Source organism: Brachyhypopomus gauderio, chromosome 14, assembly GCF_052324685.1.
Source record: "Brachyhypopomus gauderio isolate BG-103 chromosome 14, BGAUD_0.2, whole genome shotgun sequence".
NCBI lineage: Eukaryota > Metazoa > Chordata > Actinopteri > Gymnotiformes > Hypopomidae > Brachyhypopomus > Brachyhypopomus gauderio.
The window spans coordinates 19497791-19517204 of record NC_135224.1 but is presented as its reverse complement, the minus strand read 5'-3'; the positions used below and the strand labels follow the sequence as shown (position 1 = coordinate 19517204).

General features: G+C 49.2%; 3 protein-coding genes across 3 annotated transcripts in view; 2 read left to right on the top strand and 1 right to left on the bottom strand.

Annotated features, from left to right (window-relative positions):
- The first annotated feature begins 637 nt into the window (after positions 1–637).
- On the top strand, positions 638–9670 carry klhl20 (kelch-like family member 20). Its single transcript, XM_076972516.1, has 12 exons — positions 638–765; positions 1980–2346; positions 2464–2670; positions 3311–3469; positions 6193–6287; positions 6398–6513; positions 6677–6860; positions 7136–7279; positions 7417–7550; positions 7852–8060; positions 8145–8251; positions 8369–9670. Exons 2-12 carry the CDS (start codon positions 2011–2013, stop codon positions 8451–8453), a joined length of 1776 nt encoding a protein of 591 aa, XP_076828631.1. The 5' UTR covers positions 638–765; positions 1980–2010; the 3' UTR covers positions 8454–9670.
- A 1079-nt stretch (positions 9671–10749) lies between these two features.
- On the bottom strand, positions 10750–13355 carry cenpl (centromere protein L). The gene is made up of 6 exons (XM_076972932.1): positions 13221–13355; positions 12789–12904; positions 12328–12484; positions 11971–12222; positions 11308–11853; positions 10750–11027 (listed from the first exon to the last, which is right to left on the bottom strand). The coding sequence occupies exons 2-6, from the start codon at positions 12803–12805 to the stop codon at positions 10953–10955; spliced, it is 1047 nt and encodes a 348-aa protein (XP_076829047.1). The 5' UTR covers positions 12806–12904; positions 13221–13355; the 3' UTR covers positions 10750–10952.
- Positions 13356–13434: 79 nt separating this feature from the next.
- dars2 (aspartyl-tRNA synthetase 2, mitochondrial) overlaps positions 13435–19414 on the top strand; it is an 11872-nt gene continuing 5892 nt past the window's right edge. The window contains exons 1-12 of the mRNA XM_076972931.1: positions 13435–13621; positions 13716–13815; positions 13924–13990; positions 14101–14202; positions 14453–14548; positions 14818–14941; positions 15029–15075; positions 15422–15528; positions 16232–16301; positions 16420–16599; positions 18397–18504; positions 19184–19246. Of these exons, the coding sequence (XP_076829046.1) occupies positions 13435–13621; positions 13716–13815; positions 13924–13990; positions 14101–14202; positions 14453–14548; positions 14818–14941; positions 15029–15075; positions 15422–15528; positions 16232–16301; positions 16420–16599; positions 18397–18504; positions 19184–19246 (1251 nt within the window). The remainder of the gene's footprint in view (positions 13622–13715; positions 13816–13923; positions 13991–14100; positions 14203–14452; positions 14549–14817; positions 14942–15028; positions 15076–15421; positions 15529–16231; positions 16302–16419; positions 16600–18396; positions 18505–19183; positions 19247–19414) is intronic.

The window sequence follows — 19414 nt, the reverse complement described above, 5'->3', positions numbered from 1 at the left end:
TCGTAAAAAAATTGAACCAAAACTCACGTCATAACTGAGAACACTGATTTGTTGTTACAACCTCTACACACCAGGTGGCGACAAAGAAAACTGGGCATTATCATAACTGTAACAGGCTAAAACTGTAGGTGAAAGAATCATTTAAAGTGGCTAAATACGTTAATTATGACATATCTGACTGTGACCCCTAAAAACATGGTCCCGTCAGGACTTAAAAAGACAGTGACCCGTAAATAGCGTTCATCTTAAAACATGAAGTGCAAAAGCAATTGAATGAAATTGAATGAGAATAATATGACAGGCACATAGCTATTAATTCTCAAAATACAGTGTCTAAAAAAATCAAATAAGATTATCTGTATTTGTTTAGACTTGACAAAGACTTTTAAATTGAATGAAATCAGAGAAACGTTAGATAACAGTAACTTTTACAATTCACCCTGAGAGAGCCAACTGGTCCAGTCATCTTGTTTTGTGTCGCTATTATATTGCGAAATAAAGTTTAAAATATCCTTAGATAACATCCTTGAATACTTAATTTATTTTTGGTGGCCAAACGTTTTTTCTCCCATTCAGAGAACTCTTATTTTTTAATAGGTTTTATTTTGAAATACAGTTTTTCCGGCGGCCATTTTGGAAATACTCTAAGATAGCTGGATTCACTGTACTGTCGTAATTCCGATATCGTTTACTGAGGTTAATACCGATTCTCTCTCGGTCGACGACGGAAACAACGAGTCTGGACTGTTTGAATGGACAAATAAGGTGAAACACACTTCCAGACGTGTAATGGCGTGGTTAGATTGGACACCAAACGTCAGTTCGGACAACTGGACCGAGCCTGTGGTTGGTGACCTGTTAGCAACGGCTAAGCGAAGTAGTTAAGTGGAGCTGCCCAGCTGTGGGGGCAGTTATCGGTCAGGTTCCTTCACTGGACACTACCTAGTCCATTAGCTAGTCCACTAGCTCAGCGGCTACTGTGTTGGCCTGCTGTAGTCCAGCTGAGCTGCGTGATGGATGGAGACGCCTACCCGCTGGGTTGGGTTAGAAGTTCGGCCGGTGTCGTGGGTCTCTGAGGTTCTTTGATGTTCTCTGAGGTTCTCTGAAGGTATCTGAGGTTCTTTGAGGTTCTCTGAGGGTATCTGAGGTTCTTTGATGTTCTTTGAGGGTCTCTGAGGTTCTTTGAGGGTCTCTGAGGTGGCCGTTGGGTTCCTACCAGAGGTGAGATGAGGTATGGTATTTGTACACTGGTGTTGAACACACACCAGTCTCCTGTTGGTGGAGGTGTGGTATTTGTACACTGGTGTTGAACACACACCAGTCTCCTGTTGGTGGAGGTGTGGTGTTTGTACACTGGTGTTGAACACACACCAGTCTCCTGTTGGTGGAGGTGTGGTATTTGTACACTGGTGTTGAACACACACCAGTCTCCTGTTGGTGGAGGTGTGGTATTTGTACACTGGTGTTGAACACACACCAGTCTCCTGTTGGTGGAGGTGTGGTGTTTGTACACTGGTGTTGAACACACACCAGTCTCCTGTGATGCACTTGTATGGTCATTGTAAACTTCTGTGCCTGCATGAATTGTCTGCACATTAAGTAATGGCGTATTAACTATTACTGAGGATCTGAGAGAAAATTAGCGGAGTCTCCAAAACCAATTATAGCAACATCTCTTGGCATCGTCTGACCATTTATAAGATCTTTATTTCCGGTCTGTAATGAGCAGAATGTTTAATTATTTCTGTGCTCTACTCTCCTTTTTAAAAAATTAGAAGCGCCTCCTTTTTTTTGGGTGTTTTTTGGTTGTTAATGCTGCTTCTGCGTTGCAGAGTGTGCGTAAGGGTGTCACAGTAGTTCGGCATCATGGAGATGCTTCACCTGCCCCCCATTTCGAGCACGTCTTCGCTCCCGTTGAAGTGATTTGGTTAATTGGCCCCCCAATCGTTTAACCCTTTGCTCCCCTGCTGTGCTTTCAGGGGCGGCAGCGTGCGATTGGACACCGCCGGAATGGACATCACCAGCCGCTGCACCCTTGGCGACCCCAACAAGCTGCCGGAGGGGGTTCCCCAGCCGGCCCGCATGCCCTACGTCTCGGACAAGCACCCGCGGCAGACGCTGGAGGTCATCAACATGCTGCGTAAGCACCGCGAGCTCTGCGACGTGGTGCTGGTGGTGGGCGCCAAGAAGATCTACGCGCACCGCGTCATCCTGTCGGCCTGCAGCCCCTACTTCAGGGCCATGTTCACGGGGGAGCTGGCCGAGAGCCGGCAGACCGAGGTGGTCATCCGCGACATAGACGAGCGGGCCATGGAGCTCCTCATAGACTTCGCCTACACCTCACAGGTCCGTCCGGGCCCCCGGCCCCGCGTTTTGAGCCGGTTCCTTTTTGCGAGGCCGAATGTGAGCGCGCCGGTTCGGTGTTGTGGGAGGGGGCTGACTGTGTGTGGGGGGCGTGTGCAGGTGACGGTGGAGGAGGGGAACGTGCAGACGCTCCTGCCGGCCGCCTGTCTGCTGCAGCTGGTGGAGATCCAGGAGGCCTGCTGCGAGTTCCTGAAGCGGCAGCTGGACCCGTCCAACTGTCTGGGCATCCGGGCCTTCGCCGACACGCACTCCTGCCGCGAACTGCTGCGCATCGCGGACAAGTTCACGCAGCACAACTTTCAGGAGGTGAGCGGTGCCGAGCTCCTGGGCCTCGGGACCTCAGGATGGACCGTCTCTCTCTCGTTCTGTCTGTCACTCTCTCTCTCCTTTTATGTACACACACTCCCCTCTCCTCTCCTTTATCGCCCCTTTCGGTGTCTTGTTAATTCTCGATTATTAACAGCCGTTCTCTGTCAGTACGTAGAGGACTGTTTAACGCGCCCGGCTGCGTGACTCTTACGTAACTCTCGGGGAAGAACCGAGATATCTGGACTCCTCCAGTTTGGGTTAGTGCTGAAGGTTAGGGGGAGTGGTTTCCAGCCTGGCTCACACTTGGGGAGTGGATCCCCCAGAGAGACGTGTAGCCGCGCTGCTCTGTAACGAGCCAACGCGCGTCTCGACTTTCCTGTCGTGTTTGCTGGATGACGGCGGGGCTATTTTCATGCTGGGGGAGGAGTTGGACTGGCCTCTTTTCCCAGCCGGTCTCCCTCACGTCCTGCTCCAGGAGGGGCTCCCTAACCAGGCCCGCCAGCCCTACCACCTTCCTGCCTGCTAGTTACTTCACTTAGTGTAATTTCTATTAGTTCTAGTTCACTCTGGTAATGCCTTATTGAATATGTTGGGTCTTCTTTGAGGAAGACTAATCCTCGTTTGGCTCCGCCCCCAGGTGATGGAGAGTGAAGAGTTCATGCTGCTCCCAGCCAATCAGCTGATAGACATCATTTCGAGTGACGAGCTGAACGTGCGCAGTGAGGAGCAGGTGTTCAACGCGGTCATGGCCTGGGTCAAGTACAGCATCCAGGAGAGGAGACCGCAGCTCCCACAGGTCTGATCCACACACACCTCCACACACGCACCTCCACACACGCACCTCCACACACACGCACCTCCACACACACGCACCTCCACACACACGCACCTCCACACACACGCACCTCCACACACGCACCTCCACACACACGCACCTCCACACACACGCACCTCCACACACACGCACCTCCACACACACGCACCTCCTCCACACACACCGCACCTCCACACACGCACCTCCACACACACCTCCACACACACGCACCTCCACACACGCACCTCCACACAGCTCAACACACCTCCACCCACACCTCCACCCACACCTCCACCCACACCTCCACCCACACCTCCTCCACACCTCCTCCACACACACCTCCACACACACCTCCTCCACACACAACTCCACACCGCTCAACACACCCACACCTCCTCCACACACGCCTCCACACACGCACCTCCACACACGCACCTCCACACACGCACCTCCACACAGCTCAACACACACACACACACACCTCCACCCACACCTCCTCCACACACACCTCCACACACACCTCCTCCACACACAACTCCACACCGCTCAACACACCCACACCTCCTCCACACACGCCTCCACATAGCTCAACACACACACACGCACCTCCACATAGCTCAACACACACACACGCACCTCCACACAGCTCAACACACACACCTCCACCCGCACCTCCTCCACACAGCTCAACACACACACGCACCTCCACACACACATAGACACACACACGCCTCCACACGCACCTCAACACATGCACCTCCTCCACACACAGCTCAATATGCACCTCCACATGCACGTATCTTCTCCACACACCTGCACCTCCACACACGTCTTCACATGCACCTCTTCCACACACCTCCACACATACATACACACACACCTCCTCCACACGCACCTCCACACACACGCACCTCCACACACACGCACCTCCACACACACGCACCTCCACACACGCACCTCCACACACACGCACCTCCACACACACGCACCTCCACACACACGCACCTCCACACACACGCACCTCCACACACGCACCTCCTCCACACACACCGCACCTCCACACACGCACCTCCACACACACCTCCACACACACGCACCTCCACACACGCACCTCCACCCACACCTCCACCCACACCTCCTCCACACCTCCTCCACACACACCTCCACACACACCTCCTCCACACACAACTCCACACCGCTCAACACACCCACACCTCCTCCACACACGCCTCCACACACGCACCTCCACACACGCACCTCCACACACGCACCTCCACACAGCTCAACACACACACACACACACCTCCACCCACACCTCCTCCACACCTCCTCCACACACACCTCCACACACACCTCCTCCACACACTACTCCACACCGCTCAACACACCCACACCTCCTCCACACACGCCTCCACATAGCTCAACACACACACACGCGCCTCCACATAGCTCAACACACACACACGCACCTCCACACAGCTCAACACACACACCTCCACCCGCACCTCCTCCACACAGCTCAACACACACACGCACCTCCACACACACATAGACACACACACGCCTCCACACGCACCTCAACACATGCACCTCCTCCACACACAGCTCAATATGCACCTCCACATGCACGTATCTTCTCCACACACCTGCACCTCCACACACGTCTTCACATGCACCTCTTCCACACACCTCCACACATACATACACACACACCTCCTCCACACGCACCTCCTCACACACACGCACCTCCACACATACATACACACACGTTCCTCCCTGTGTGTGAGCAGGTCCTGCAGTGTGTGTGTGTGTGTGTGACACGTCCCTCCCTGTGTGTGAGCAGGTCCTGCAGTGTGTGTGTGTGTGTGTGACACGTTCCTCCCTGTGTGTGAGCAGGTCCTGCAGTGTGTGTGTGTGTGTGTGTGACACGTTCCTCCCTGTGTGTGAGCAGGTCCTGCAGTGTGTGTGTGTGTGTGTGTGTGTGTGTGAGACACGTTCCTCCCTGTGTGTGAGCAGGTCCTGCAGTGTGTGTGTGACACGTTCCTCCCTGTGTGTGAGCAGGTCCTGCAGTGTGTGTGTGTGTGTGTGTGTGTGTGTGTGTGTGTGTGTGTGTGTGACCCGTTCCTCCCTGTGTGTGAGCAGGTCCTGCAGTGTGTGTGTGTGTGTGTGTGACCCGTTCCTCCCTGTGTGTGAGCAGGTCCTGCAGTGTGTGTGTGTGTGTGTGTGTGTGTGTGTGTGTGACCCGTTCCTCCCTGTGTGTGAGCAGGTCCTGCAGCGTGTGTGTGTGTGTGTGTGACCCGTTCCTCCCTGTGTGTGAGCAGGTCCTGCAGTGTGTGTGTGTGTGTGTGTGACCCGTTCCTCCCTGTGTGTGAGCAGGTCCTGCAGTGTGTGTGTGTGTGACCCGTTCCTCCCTGTGTGTGAGCAGGTCCTGCAGTGTGTGTGTGTGTGTGTGTGTGTGTGTGTGTGTGACCCGTTCCTCCCTGTGTGTGAGCAGGTCCTGCAGTGTGTGTGTGTGTGTGTGTGTGTGTGTGTGTGAGACCCATTCCTCCCTGTGTGTGAGCAGGTCCTGCAGTGTGTGTGTGTGTGTGTGTGTGTGTGTGTGTGTGTGTGTGTGTGTGTGTGTGTGAGACCCGTTCCTCCCTGTGTGTGAGCAGGTCCTGCAGCGTGTGTGTGTGTGTGACCCGTTCCTCCCTGTGTGTGAGCAGGTCCTGCAGCATGTGCGTCTCCCTCTCCTGAGCCCCAAGTTTCTGGTGGGCACAGTGGGGTCCGACCCGCTGATCAAGAGTGACGAGGAGTGCAGGTGCGAACCCGCCGGGTCTGAGCCGTTCACGCAGGGTCCTAAAACCCGCAGGGTTCTACTTTATCGATGGTAATTGGGATTAGCCAGAGAGGTTTTGTGTTGCACTGCAGGGACCTGGTGGATGAGGCCAAGAATTACCTCCTCCTCCCTCAGGAGCGCCCCCTAATGCAGGGGCCACGCACGCGCCCCCGGAAACCCATCCGCTGTGGGGAGGTGCTGTTCGCTGGTAGGGGATCCCACCCAGGACTGTAGCCACACTCACAACCTGTAATACCATAATGGAAGAGTCAGGTCTTCCACAAATAAATCAGTGTATGAGAAACACTGGTGTGAGATCACTGTGTGTGTGTGTGTGTGTGTGTGTGTGTGTGTGTGTGTGTGTCCCTCAGTAGGCGGATGGTGCAGCGGAGACGCCATCTCCAGCGTGGAGCGCTACGACCCCCAGACCAACGAGTGGCGCATGGTGGCGTCCATGAGCAAGAGGCGGTGTGGGGTGGGCGTCAGCGTGCTGGACGACCTGCTGTACGCCGTGGGCGGCCACGACGGCTCCTCTTACCTGAACAGCGTGGAGAGGTGAGGGGCCGCGTTTGGTACCGGCGCTGTGTTCTACCACACTCGTGTGCAGGTCTGGAAGGATTACAGTCTTATTGTACAATTTGTATGTCATTTTTGCATTTTTTTTTCTATGTAATATAATTTATTATTATTATTGAAGTAATGGTAGTAGTATTCATGAGTATATTTTTATGATGTTCTAGCTATAGCGTAAATGGCCTCAATCCCCAACGTGTTTTGATGATCTGGTGTATATTAGGAAACTAACTGCTGCCCTCTGGTGGTCACCCCAGGTATGACCCCAAGACTAACCAGTGGAGCAGTGACGTGGCCCCCACAAGCACATGCAGGACCAGTGTGGGTGTGGCGGTGTTGGGTGGGTATCTGTACGCAGTGGGTGGCCAGGATGGCGTCTCATGTCTCAACATAGTAGAAAGGTCAGTACGTCCATATTCAACACCCGCACACACGCGTATGGAATCGACCTGCATGTGAAATGTTACTGTCAGATGTTGTCTGGCGTCTGAATTCTGGTAGTTGGTGTTTGGGAGTAACGCAGGTGTGTGCCGGACAGGTACGACCCAAAAGAGAACAAGTGGACCCGGGTGGCGTCCATGAGCACACGACGTCTGGGTGTGGCTGTGGCCGTGCTGGGCGGCTTCCTCTATGCGGTCGGAGGCTCGGATGGCACCTCCCCTTTAAACACAGGTACGCCTGACCTCCCCTTTAAGTGCCAGTACATCCGACGACTCCCCCTTAAACACCTTCAGACACGCTGCTCGTTAAAGAGGCCACGCCCACCTCCTCCCACTTACGAGGTCACTTTTAGCACTAGCACTTAGCGAAGGTGTGTTTTTATTATAGCATTATGTTATTAGTATTACAGAAGTCATAAAAATAAAAAGAGAATGGGTTACCGTGGTTACTGCACGTGGGCAGGGCTAGCGTGTTGCTAAGCGCGGGGGGCCCTTGGTCCCAGCCGCTGACGTGTGCTGCCCCCTGTGTGCAGTGGAGAGGTACAACCCCCAGGAGAACCGCTGGCACACGGTGGCCCCCATGGGGACGCGGAGGAAGCACCTGGGCTGCGCCGTGTACCAGGACATGATCTACTCCGTGGGGGGCCGCGACGACACCACGGAGCTCAGCAGCGCCGAGAGATACAACCCACGCACCAACCAGTGGTCCCCCGTGGTGGCCATGACGTCCAGGCGGAGCGGGGTAGGTGTGTGGGGGCGGCGCCCTCGCCCGTGAGCCGGGCGCGTGGGCGGAGCCGCCGGTTAAGGTCCGCCTCTTGTGCCCCAGGTCGGCTTGGCGGTCGTGAACGGCCAGTTGATGGCGGTGGGGGGATTCGATGGCACCACGTATTTGAAAACGATAGAAGTCTACGACCCGGACGCCAACACGTGGAGGTAATGACACACACACACACACACACACACACACACACACCGTCCGTTCAGCTCTACCTGCTGTAGCGTCGTCCTCTAAGACCAGTGAGTAATCGGTGTGTTTTCCTTCTCCTCAAGGCTGTATGGTGGAATGAACTACAGGAGACTGGGAGGGGGCGTGGGGGTAATTAAAATGACTCACTGTGAATCCCATATATGGTAACACCACCGCCGCTCACCCCGCCCCCCCCCCCCCCCCCCCCCCTAGACACTTCCACATAGCTTGAGCCTCTCATGAAGACACTGACTCGTGTGCAAGCGGAGAACAAGACTACGTACGTTAAGACTTTTGCGTCCGGAGCCGCTGCGAACACACAGCCACGGACGCAGCTCTGTCCCCGCTGCGCGGAGCCTCAGAGGCCCTCCGCCGAAGGCTTCCGTTCACCAGACCAAACCGCTGGCGGGGGGGGGCACTGCCACTGGCGTACGTGTGCATCGTGTGACTCCTCTTGATGAAGTGCATCACGGCCGTGTTCACACTCTAGTTTGTCTGAACCGTTTTAGTCTTTAATCTGAATTGGATGCGCTGTTTTTTTTTTTTTTTTTTTTTCTCCTCTTTGGTGTTTTGTTGTCCTGCTTGCCGTCGTATCGGAGATGTGGTGGCCCTGGGGCGCTGGTGTGTACGGAAGACGCGCCCCTCAACATTTTAAATTCACAAGTTTCCTGCTTGGAACCTGTTACATATTTAATAAAGCAGCTACTCCTCCATATTTGATGAACAAACCACGCATGTTTTAACCAGCCATCTTAAGCTGTGCAGAAACATCGCTCCTACTTCCCAATGCAACGACGCTGTAGGCAGCTTACAGCACCAGTCTGGTCACTTGGCGTTAGGGCTCACTGTAAGACTGACCCGTTCTGATTGGACGAGGGGGTGTGAACAAGATCACGCCTGCTTTGCATTAGTGCCTGTCTGCTACATGGACCTGCATGCTTCCCCGCTGCTACCTGGAGGAACCGCAGTAACAACAGGTGCAGACAGAGGGCGCCCTTCCTGCCCACACTAGACCCTCCAGTCTGCACCCATCCCTGCACACCTGGCTCGAGACAGGAGAGCTTTTGCAGACTGTGTGGTCTTTTTCTGAAGATGTTTTAAGCATTTCAACATGTTTGCATTTTATGTTCCCGTGGTAGGATGCATCTGTGATTGGGAATGTGCACTTTATCCCATAGTGAGTTTGAAGGACGTTACATCACTGTTCTGTTTTAAACACAGTGTGACGTCACCATGGTTTATTATGCAGTTAGATGGGAGGTTAAGCTAAGGCCACTGGGCTGATAGTTACTGACACACAATGAACAAACGGTGTCCTGTTCTGACCTGCAGACTTCACATCTAAATGCTAAGATTTACTAAATAAAAGGATGCATTTTGATCCATTTAACTGCTTGTCTTACTTCAAATTGTGGAAGAAGTTATTTAAAGAGGAATAAAGACGAGTGTTCTGCTGGTAAAACTGCTTGGTATGGTTGGTACAATGGTTGTTTTCCTTTTGAAGAGTTAAAAAAGGGAAAACCTCACTCCGTCATCTTGAAAAGTTGGCAACCCTGTCAGTGCCTTAATGCAGGGGTGCCCACACCTTTTCAGCTACATATAAGAGGACCAAGTCAAAATGATCTACCTACAGTAAAAATGCAAAACAAATGTATTTCTTCTATATTATAATTTAAGTTATTATTACTATGAAATATTGTGTATTCTTTCTTTCCTTTTAGGATAAAGTATTTTATTTTTTATTTATAAAGTATTTTAAAGAATTGCTAATTGTAGTGATACTTGTAATTGTAACTGTATTCCTCGATAGCTGGAGAGCTTTGATTGAAGATAATATTTTCAATTTGTTTTTAAAATCTCAGAACAATGAATTGGCGGCTTCAACAAATGCCTCTTATCATCTCTCTGTCTTGGAAGGACTTCTTGTGCTTAACAATTAAGTGACTCACCCGAAATGATGCTTGAACAGTCCGAAAATGCCGCTCCACATTTCCCCTCTTCGGTTTTAGGTCTCTTACTCGGACCAGCTACGGCACTCATTTTTATACCCATTGTTGTAGTTTAAATAAATTGGAGGTTAGGTACGCAGCGAGGTAACTGAACAAGTTAGCGTGGTTTAACACGCATGCGCAGGTGGTCAGAAGTTGGCTACGGTCAGTGCAGATGGATGATAGCCTGTCATTCATCTCCTACTTTTTAATGTCATGTGATCTACCCACACTTCCTTTGCGATCGACGTATTGGGCACCCCTGCCTAAATGCAACCAGTTCAGATCAAGATGAATATTCTCAGTAAAAAGGTTTAGGTGCACGGAGGAACATGCCAACAGCGCACCCTGCAGACTGACGAGCACACTCCACCCCCTGAGCAGCCATCGTATGTAGAATAGGAGCCATTGAAATGAACAAACATGATTGACAGTTGTAATAAAAATGCACACGGGTACTAAAGGTTTCTGGCTTTCTGCTTGGAACACAAAAGGCTAAGAACACATTTATTTATTAAGATTGACAGATTTCAGTAATATTTGTACACAATTTTTCAGTGAAAGTAAAGGAATGAATTTTACATATTAAAATAAAAGTAACTGCGTTGAAATGAAAATCATGAAGTCCACATGAATAATACAAAGGGCAGAAGGTGTTTATTTACAGATGTGTCTGCACTTACACGGGCGTTCTCAGGAGGGCACACTCTGTCAGCAGTGTCAGTAAGGTTTTGATGTAGTCACTGCTGCTGATCTGAAAGAAAGACAAATTGTGTAGTTTAACTTGCCCTCTGTCCAGAAACTGCACCAGCAATGGACTGAACACACTGTAATCCTTAAGGCCTGGTGTCCTAGACCACAATCCTAGACCTAGACTCAATTGTGAATCACCAACAACAAGGCAATTTAATCCTAAGACTCGGCACAATCAATGCATTAGTCTAGTCTAGTCCACAACACTAAGCCACTGTGCCACCAGATTGTATTTGGTGACTATCATAAATGTTACTGATGGTACGACAGGTAAGATGTACCTTGATTTTACCGTCCTGGTGCGCTGAACCGAGGGCAGTGGAGACTCTCACAAGTGACCCAGCCGATAGGTAGATCTTAAAATGTCTGAAGAAGTGGGTCTCCAGCCCAGTCATGAAACGCTGGACTTCCTCCACCGCGACCGTGTCTTCCACGCCGTCCTCAGCGTGAATACTATCCCACATCTTCCAGGCGTCCTGTGGGTTGACCGTGTATTCCACGTCCAGGGGAGGCTGCGATGGCATTCGCCAGGATAACTTCAGGTACCGAATATTGCAGTTAGGGTGACAGCCGGTCCACAGGGCAGCAAGCCAGTTCAGAGTAGAGGAACTCAGGCACAGCGAGCCAAAGTTACAGTCAAAAGTCTGAGAGAACCAGGACTTGACTAGAGCCGTGAGGTTTTCGGACCCATTGCTGCAGAACATCGGCAGGCTCACAAAGTCGGTTGAGAGTGATCTCAGGTACTCCGGGTCACCGTTGACACAGGTGAGCCAACCTCGCCACACCGGCTTCAGAGCGTCTGCTGCGAACACGGGTTTGGAGTGTATCTGAAATAAACAGCACGGGGAAAAAGACAAGCATCCGCTCAGCTCGACGCGCCGACACGAACGTATAGGTGCGTCTTTTAGGGGAAGCACACGCTGCGCACTCGTACGTTAACTCACCTGGATGAAAACGGTCTCTGCATCCTCCTCCGTCTCCGCCAGGCCCAAGACGGTGGAGAACGCGACCTTGAAGCCGGCCTCCAGCCCGACTTCAACGGCTTCACCCTGCTGTTTCTCGGCCAGGATGAACGCGGCGAGGTGTCTGGAGTACAACTTCAGCTGTGTGTATTTAAATCGGTACAGCGGCGTGACGTAGGACAGCTTCCACTCACTCTGGACCAAAAGAGCCAACTGCTCCGGGTCAACCTTATCCTGTGAAGAACAAAAGGTTTTAAACCGGATAACACTGCCACACAAACACCAGAGTGTACCAAAAAGATGAAATACTCAAACTGTGCCTCAGTTATACATTCGTACAGTAATATCGCAGGCTTTCGCAGCTCCTCTCAGGGTGGGTGTCCGGTGACCCAGGGCTGTTAGGTGACCTGGTGTTTGCCAGAACAGAGATGGAGGCTCCACACAGCTCCTCCCATAACTCTTACTTCTGGCTCTAACAGGCCTGCTCACAGCTGCGCTGTAAAAAGATGCAACAACATGTACAATCAGACGGCAAGTGCTAAAACACACCAACTTACCCCACGTTAGGCCCGGAGCGCTCGGACGGAGACGAACTCGTAGCTATCTGCTCAGTTTCTGAGGACATTAGCCATCAAGCTAACTCACGAATCCCCTCCCAACCAGACAATGAGACATTAACACAGCCAGTTGTCGTTAATAAATGTAATTCACGGCGTTGTGTGTATATTTCACATTATTTCGACAGTGTTGTGAAAAAAAAACGTAATAAATAACGACAAATAATGGCGCGAGCTACCAACCTGTCATGCCCCTCCATGACAACCAGCGGCTAACGAGGAGCGCGCGACTTCGAACCTCCCGCCTTCCTATCGTGCCGCGAGGAAGGACAACTAATCAAACACGAGCTGAAAACAAACTGGAAAACAAATCCGCCGGTGCTTATAATATCCCATAAAACGTTAATTTACTAATACATTTTAGACAGTTTATGTAAAACTGTCCTATTTGGGCTTTTATTGAGATCTTTTTTTAACAGTTAACGATCGATTATATGTATGACTAGTTGTGACTGAGCGTTACGTCACGGGGCACGCGGATGTTTCGTTAAATTAAAGATGTGGGCTCTCCATAGGACTCCCATTAAAACGCTGTGCTGCTCTTAAACGCCTTTATCGTTGTTTTAATGTCGTGAGTGTTTCTCAATATGACACAGTACTCCGGATACCACTGACCAAAGGGCATATGAAGTGTAAAGGTGACCGCGGGGAGTAGACGGCCAGGGTTCGAGCTATTAGCTGCTAGCTAGCATGCTAGGCTAGCTGGGTACTTGTCCGCGTTATACAATAATATTCTGCTATAAGGGAATAGGTGTGAGAATCCCGCCGACAGCTGCTCGGTGGTTCGGTTGTGCTACGCTGGTGTTTTAAACCGCGACGGTTTGGTAACATGGCGAACAGACTGACGCTGCTGCGCTCGAGCGCGTTGCGTCACGCGTTTACGCGTCTACGTCACAGAGCGTGCAGCAGGAGCGCGCTCCCGGCGTCCGCGCGCCCCACTTGTTCTTCAGAATCGATTGCGCAACCTTTGACGCGGTCCTGTCGCTTCTGCAGTAACGTCTCTAGGTTCACCTCAGGTAATTTAACGTAAAACACAGACATGATGTTTTCACTGCACCATTAAACTATTTTTGTCTCATTCAAAACGGAATAATAATGTATTTTCTAAAGGTGCAAGCAGTTTGTCCATACGAAGTCACACCTGTGGAGAATTATGTGCAAGTCACGTAGGAGAGGATGTTACTTTGTGTGGCTGGGTTCAGTTCTTGAGGTCTGGTTTTTTACTCTTTAAGATGATGTTCACACATGATGTACAATTCGATAGCATTTTGCAATTATATAATTGTTTACTCATAATTTACTTTTTTCAATACACTAGGCAAGACCTGTTTGTGGTACTGAGGGACTTCAGTGGTTTGGTCCAAGTTGTTGTCCCAAAGGATGAGGTAGGCAGACAGTCCTCTTCCTTGTGAATGTCAGATCTGTGACGTTGATTACTGATTGTGTGTGAAGTCCCTCGACGTCTCAGAGTTGTGGTGTCCTCCTTTCACCCCAGTCCAAGCCTGAACTGCGGGACACATTTCGTGGCTTGTCGGTCGAATCGGTCCTGATGGTCAAGGGACGGGTCAGGCGTCGTCCTGAGGGCCAGGAGAACATGGTGCGTCTTGCAGCAGTGGTGTGAGAGTTCGTGTCTAACAAATCAGTTCCAGCGAATGCACTCTAGCTGGGTTCTAACACTTAACTAATCAGATGTTTAATTAAACCGTGGGAAGAGCAGAATTTGTTGAAAATGCTTTCAGTTGTGATTTTTATCATAAACACAGATGTAGTATAGGGTCCTACTCATTCTTTAACATATGCCGTCTTTGAAAGAGGCTGTAATACATGTGAGGTCTCCTGAATTGCAGAACATGTCTTCAGGGGAAATAGAAGTGTGTGCTGAGACCATGGAGGTGCTGAACACCTGTCGGAAGCTGCCCTTCGAAATCAAAGACTTTGTCAAGGCAAGTTTAGCGGTTTGGTTATATATTACAAAAGAGCACATGTCACAGAACACCTTCAGAGCTTTCCTGTATATCCTGTATATACTACTTATGGAAAAGTTCTCAGAGTTTTGTCATTAGGTTACGGTCTATGCGTGATTGCTTACTTCTGTATAGTTTTATGCATATGTATGCGTTTTTTAAAATATGACTCATAGAGGTTCTTACAGCCCTAGTTAAAGGTGAATACTGCAGTGTTTTGACAGCCTGTTTGTGTTTCCTGGTGACAGAAGTCTGAAGCGCTGCGGATGCAGTACAGGTACCTGGACCTTCGTTCCCCACACATGCAGGCCAACCTGCGACTCCGCTCCCGCCTGGTGATGAAGATGAGGGAGTATCTCTGCCATCGCCACGGTACGCCCAAGCACAGCCGCCCTCTCCCGCCTGCTCCCGTTGGGCTTTGCCACGTGCGGTGTGTAACGCGCGTGTGATTTCCTGCAGGGTTCGTAGATGTGGAGACACCCACCCTGTTTAAACGCACCCCTGGGGTACGTCTCCGCTCGCCTTTTCAAATCCAAACTCACTCTGAAAAGAGACTGTGTGTTTGATTTATGTGCAACGTTGGAGCGGTTGAGCTGAATATATGTATTTAATCCACCTAGAATGTTGTAGTGAATACATGTGCATATATCCAGTGCTTTAAATATGAGTTTATAGCTGTTTCTCACCTGCATTTTTTATTATGACTCGTGCCATGAAGTTGTTTTTCATTTACCGTTACGGTGCGGAGGAAGTTCCGTTTTTCCTCCAATGTTTTTGCTCTCAATTCTTCTCGATGTTGCGATGTGCGTCCTGCTGTCTGCACGCATACAGCTGTCACTCTTCACGTCTCAGGGGGCCCGAGAATTCGTGGTGCCGAGCGGAGAGGCTGGGAGGTTCTACTGCCTGCCCCAGAGCCCACAGCAGTTCAAACAGCTCCTGATGGTGGCTGGTCTGGATCGGTGAGAACAGTCCTGCCTGAGCACCACGCGTGATCCGGCCACGTCACCTTTCATGTCGTAGGAAACGTACCATTCATGTGTTTGTTTGCTTTAATATCTTGTGTAATTTTGGATTTAAAAAGCGTATAACTTAATTATAGAAGTTGTAGTTTAGCATGTATGCAGTTTAACAATAGTTCGACATGTAGGTAGTTAAACAATAGTTTAACATGTATGTAGTTTAATATGTATGTAGTTAAACAGTAATTTAACATGTATGTAGTTTAATACGCATGTCGTTTAATAGTAATTTAACATGTATGTAGTTTAATATGTATGTAGTTAAACAGTAATTTAACATGTATGTAGTTTAATACGCATGTCGTTTAATATGTATGTAGTTAAACAGTAATTTAACATGTATGTAATTTAACATGTATGTAGTTTAATATGTATGTAGTTAAACAGTAATTTAACATGTATGTAGTTTAATATGTATGTAGTTAAACAGTAATTTATCATGTATGTAGTTTAACATGTATGTAGTTTAATGTGTATGTAGTTAAACAGTAATTTAACATGTATGTAGTTTAATATGCATGTAGTTAAACAGTAATTTATCATGTGTGTAGTTTAACATGTATGTAGTTTAATGTGTATGTAGTTAAACAGTAATTTATCATGTATGTAGTTTAACATGTTTGTGTCAATGCCGTTATCTCAGCTACTTTCAGTTGGCCCGCTGCTACAGAGATGAAGGCTCCAAGCCTGACAGACAGCCCGAGTTCACACAGGTAAGGGGGACAGTGGGTAAGGGGGTCATTATGAGGTAGCCCTGCCCCTGCCCCGCCCCTGCCCCGCCCCTTCCCTTCCCCGGCTCCACCCCTGATGTCTTCCTTTGTGCCCATATAGCTGGACATTGAGATGTCGTTCGTGGAGCAGGCAGGGGTCAGGGCTCTGGTTGAGGGCTTGCTGCATTACTCCTGGCCTGAAGAGAAAGGGCTCATCAGCGCCCCCTTCCCCTGCTTGACGTACGCGCAGGCAATGCAGGACTATGGTGTGGACAAACCCGACACCAGGTTTGGAATGAAGGTAAACGCACTCGAACCTGCGACCATATGCACAAAACACTACAGCATATTGCTAGTATCCGTCTACAGCACATTATTATGATCTGCCTTGAAATATGCTTAAAATGCCGGTGAATCTTTCGTGGGCTGATTCGGTGTGTACTGCAGGTGCATTTCAATAACTTATATCATCAAAACAAGAAGTGAAATGCATATATTATATAAATTCATGACTAACAGTGATCTATTTCAAGTGTTTATTTCTGTTAATGTTGATGATTATGGCTTGCAGCCAATGAAAACCCAAAAGTCATTATCTCAGAAAATTATAATAATTAACACAAAAAGCGTTTAAAACGGTCCCGTAGTCTGGTTCAGTAGGCTACACAATCATGGGGAAGGCTGCAGACCTGACAGATGTTCAGAAGTCATTGACACACACCACAAGGACGGTAAGCCACAAAAGGTCACTGCTAAAGAAGCTGGCTGTTAAGAGTGCTGTGTCCGAGCATATTAATGGAAAGTTGAGTGGAAGGAAAAGCAACTGAAATAACCGCAGCCTTGAAAAGATTGTCAAGAAAAGGCCTTTCAAAAATGTGGGGGAGATTCACAAGGAGTGGAGCACCACACACAGACGTATCCAGGACACGGGATACAGCTGTCACACACACACAAGCCACTCACCACCAAGAGACAGTGCCAGAAATTTTGCGTTTCATTTGGAAATCAAGGTCCCAGAGTCTGGAGGAAGAGTGGAGAGACACACAACCCAAGCTGCTTGAGGTCTAGTGTGGAGTTTCCACATTAGGTGATGGTTTGGGGAGCCATGTCATCTGCTGGTGTAGGTCTACTGTGTTATATCAACACCAAAGTCAGCGCAGCCGTCTACCAGGACATTTTAGAGCGCTTCATGCTTCCCTCTGCTGACAAGCTTTTTGGAGATGGACATTTAATTTTCCAGCAGGACCTGGCACCTGTCCACACTGCCAAAAGTACTAATACCCGGTTTAATAACCACAGTACCGCTGTGCTTGATTGGACAGCAAACTCCTCTGACCTAAACCCCATAGAGAATCTATGGTGCATTGTCAAGAGGAAGATGAGAGACACCAGACCCAACATTGCAGACGAGCTGATGATCTAAACAACTTGGGCTTCCATAACACCTCAGCAGTGCCACAGGCTGATGGCCTCCACACCACACTGATGCAGTAATTCATGCACAATTAGCCCTGACCAAGTATTGACTACATTTACTGTACATACTTTTCAGTGGGCCAACATTTCTGAATTAAAAATCGTTTTTTCAGTTGGTCTTATATAATCTAATTTTCTGAGATAATGACTTTTGGGTTTTCATTGGCTGTAAGCCATAATCATCAACATTGACAGAAATAGATCACTCTGTTTGTCATGAATCTATTTAATATATGCGTTTCACTTATGTATTGAATTACTGAAGTAAATTAACTTTTTGATGATATTCTAATTCATTGAGATGCACCTGTATTTTAACTATTTAACTCCCCACAGGGCACTCATGTGAGATTTCTGACATACAGCAGGATGTTTGAAGCGCACCAAGCCATCGTGTACTTTGGTTGGGTGTTTTAGTTGTGTAATGCGTCTTCCTGTGTCGTCGCTATCTCAAAGGCCTGGATTGAGACTAGAACAGCATTACTTAAATGTCCTTAAGTGCACGAGCAAATGACACAGAACAAAAGGACAGATGTGTTGCCTTTGTGTCTGAGTGCTAAGACGTCCCACTGTGGTACGAGTTTGGTGATTGACGACGCAGCTCTCGTTCCTGTGTGCGTAGCTCGCTGATGCTACGGAGATATTCAGGGACACACAGATTGGCTTGATGAGGGAAGCCGTCGTCCAACCAGGCGGCTGTGTCCAGGCCATCTGTGTTCCAGAAGGATCTGTAAGTGGAAGATAAGAGGCCCATGCCCTCTCTCTCTCTCTCTCTCTCTCTCTCTGTCTGTCTGTCTCTCTCTCTCTCTCTCTCTCTCTCTCTCTGTCTGTCTCTCTTTCTCTCTCTCTCTCTCTCTCTCTCTGTCTCTGTCTCTCTCTCTCTCTCTCTCTCTCTCATATGCACCACACCAAGCTGCTCAGCTCTGTTCAGCCTTACCTCCTGCATAGCTGGGGACGTTCCTGAATCTGGGCCGGATGAATGTGCTGTCGGTGAACGGTGGACGGTGAACTGTTCCTAAGAAAGATCTAGAACAAACAAAGGACAGCGATGTGAATGGACCAGATGGACTTTTAAAATGGAAAATTCTTAATTATAGATGTTGTCATTTGTCTATTATATTTTCTGTTACATGGCCGCCATATTAAAGGTTCACTAAAAATAGAATTCAGTATTTTAATTTATTAAGCGCATGTACACGTCAGTGCATTTTTACAGCACCATTTTATGTTTCACTGAAGGACATCTGTAAAGTGCTATTGTAAATGAATGCTGTTATTACATATATTTGCATACCATCGTGCTGTGTACATATATTTGCACACCGTCGTGCATTTTGTAAATGAAACATGAAAATAAAATGCGGGAGGGTCGGACGAAACTGATTTGCATTTTGTGTTTACATTTTCAGAAACACTTGAAGGGCAGAGACGTAGAGTCGCTGAAAGACACGGCCAAGACACAGTTTAACCAGGCAAGGTTACTCCACCTCTCCCTCACTCCCTCTCCTCTATCCCTCCATCTCTGCCCTTCACTCTCTCTCCTGCTATCTTTCCGCCTTCATATCTCTCCCCCTCTCCTTCTCAGTTACAGCAGCATCACCAGCACTTAAGATGCACCCAGCAGCAGAGAAACAGACAGC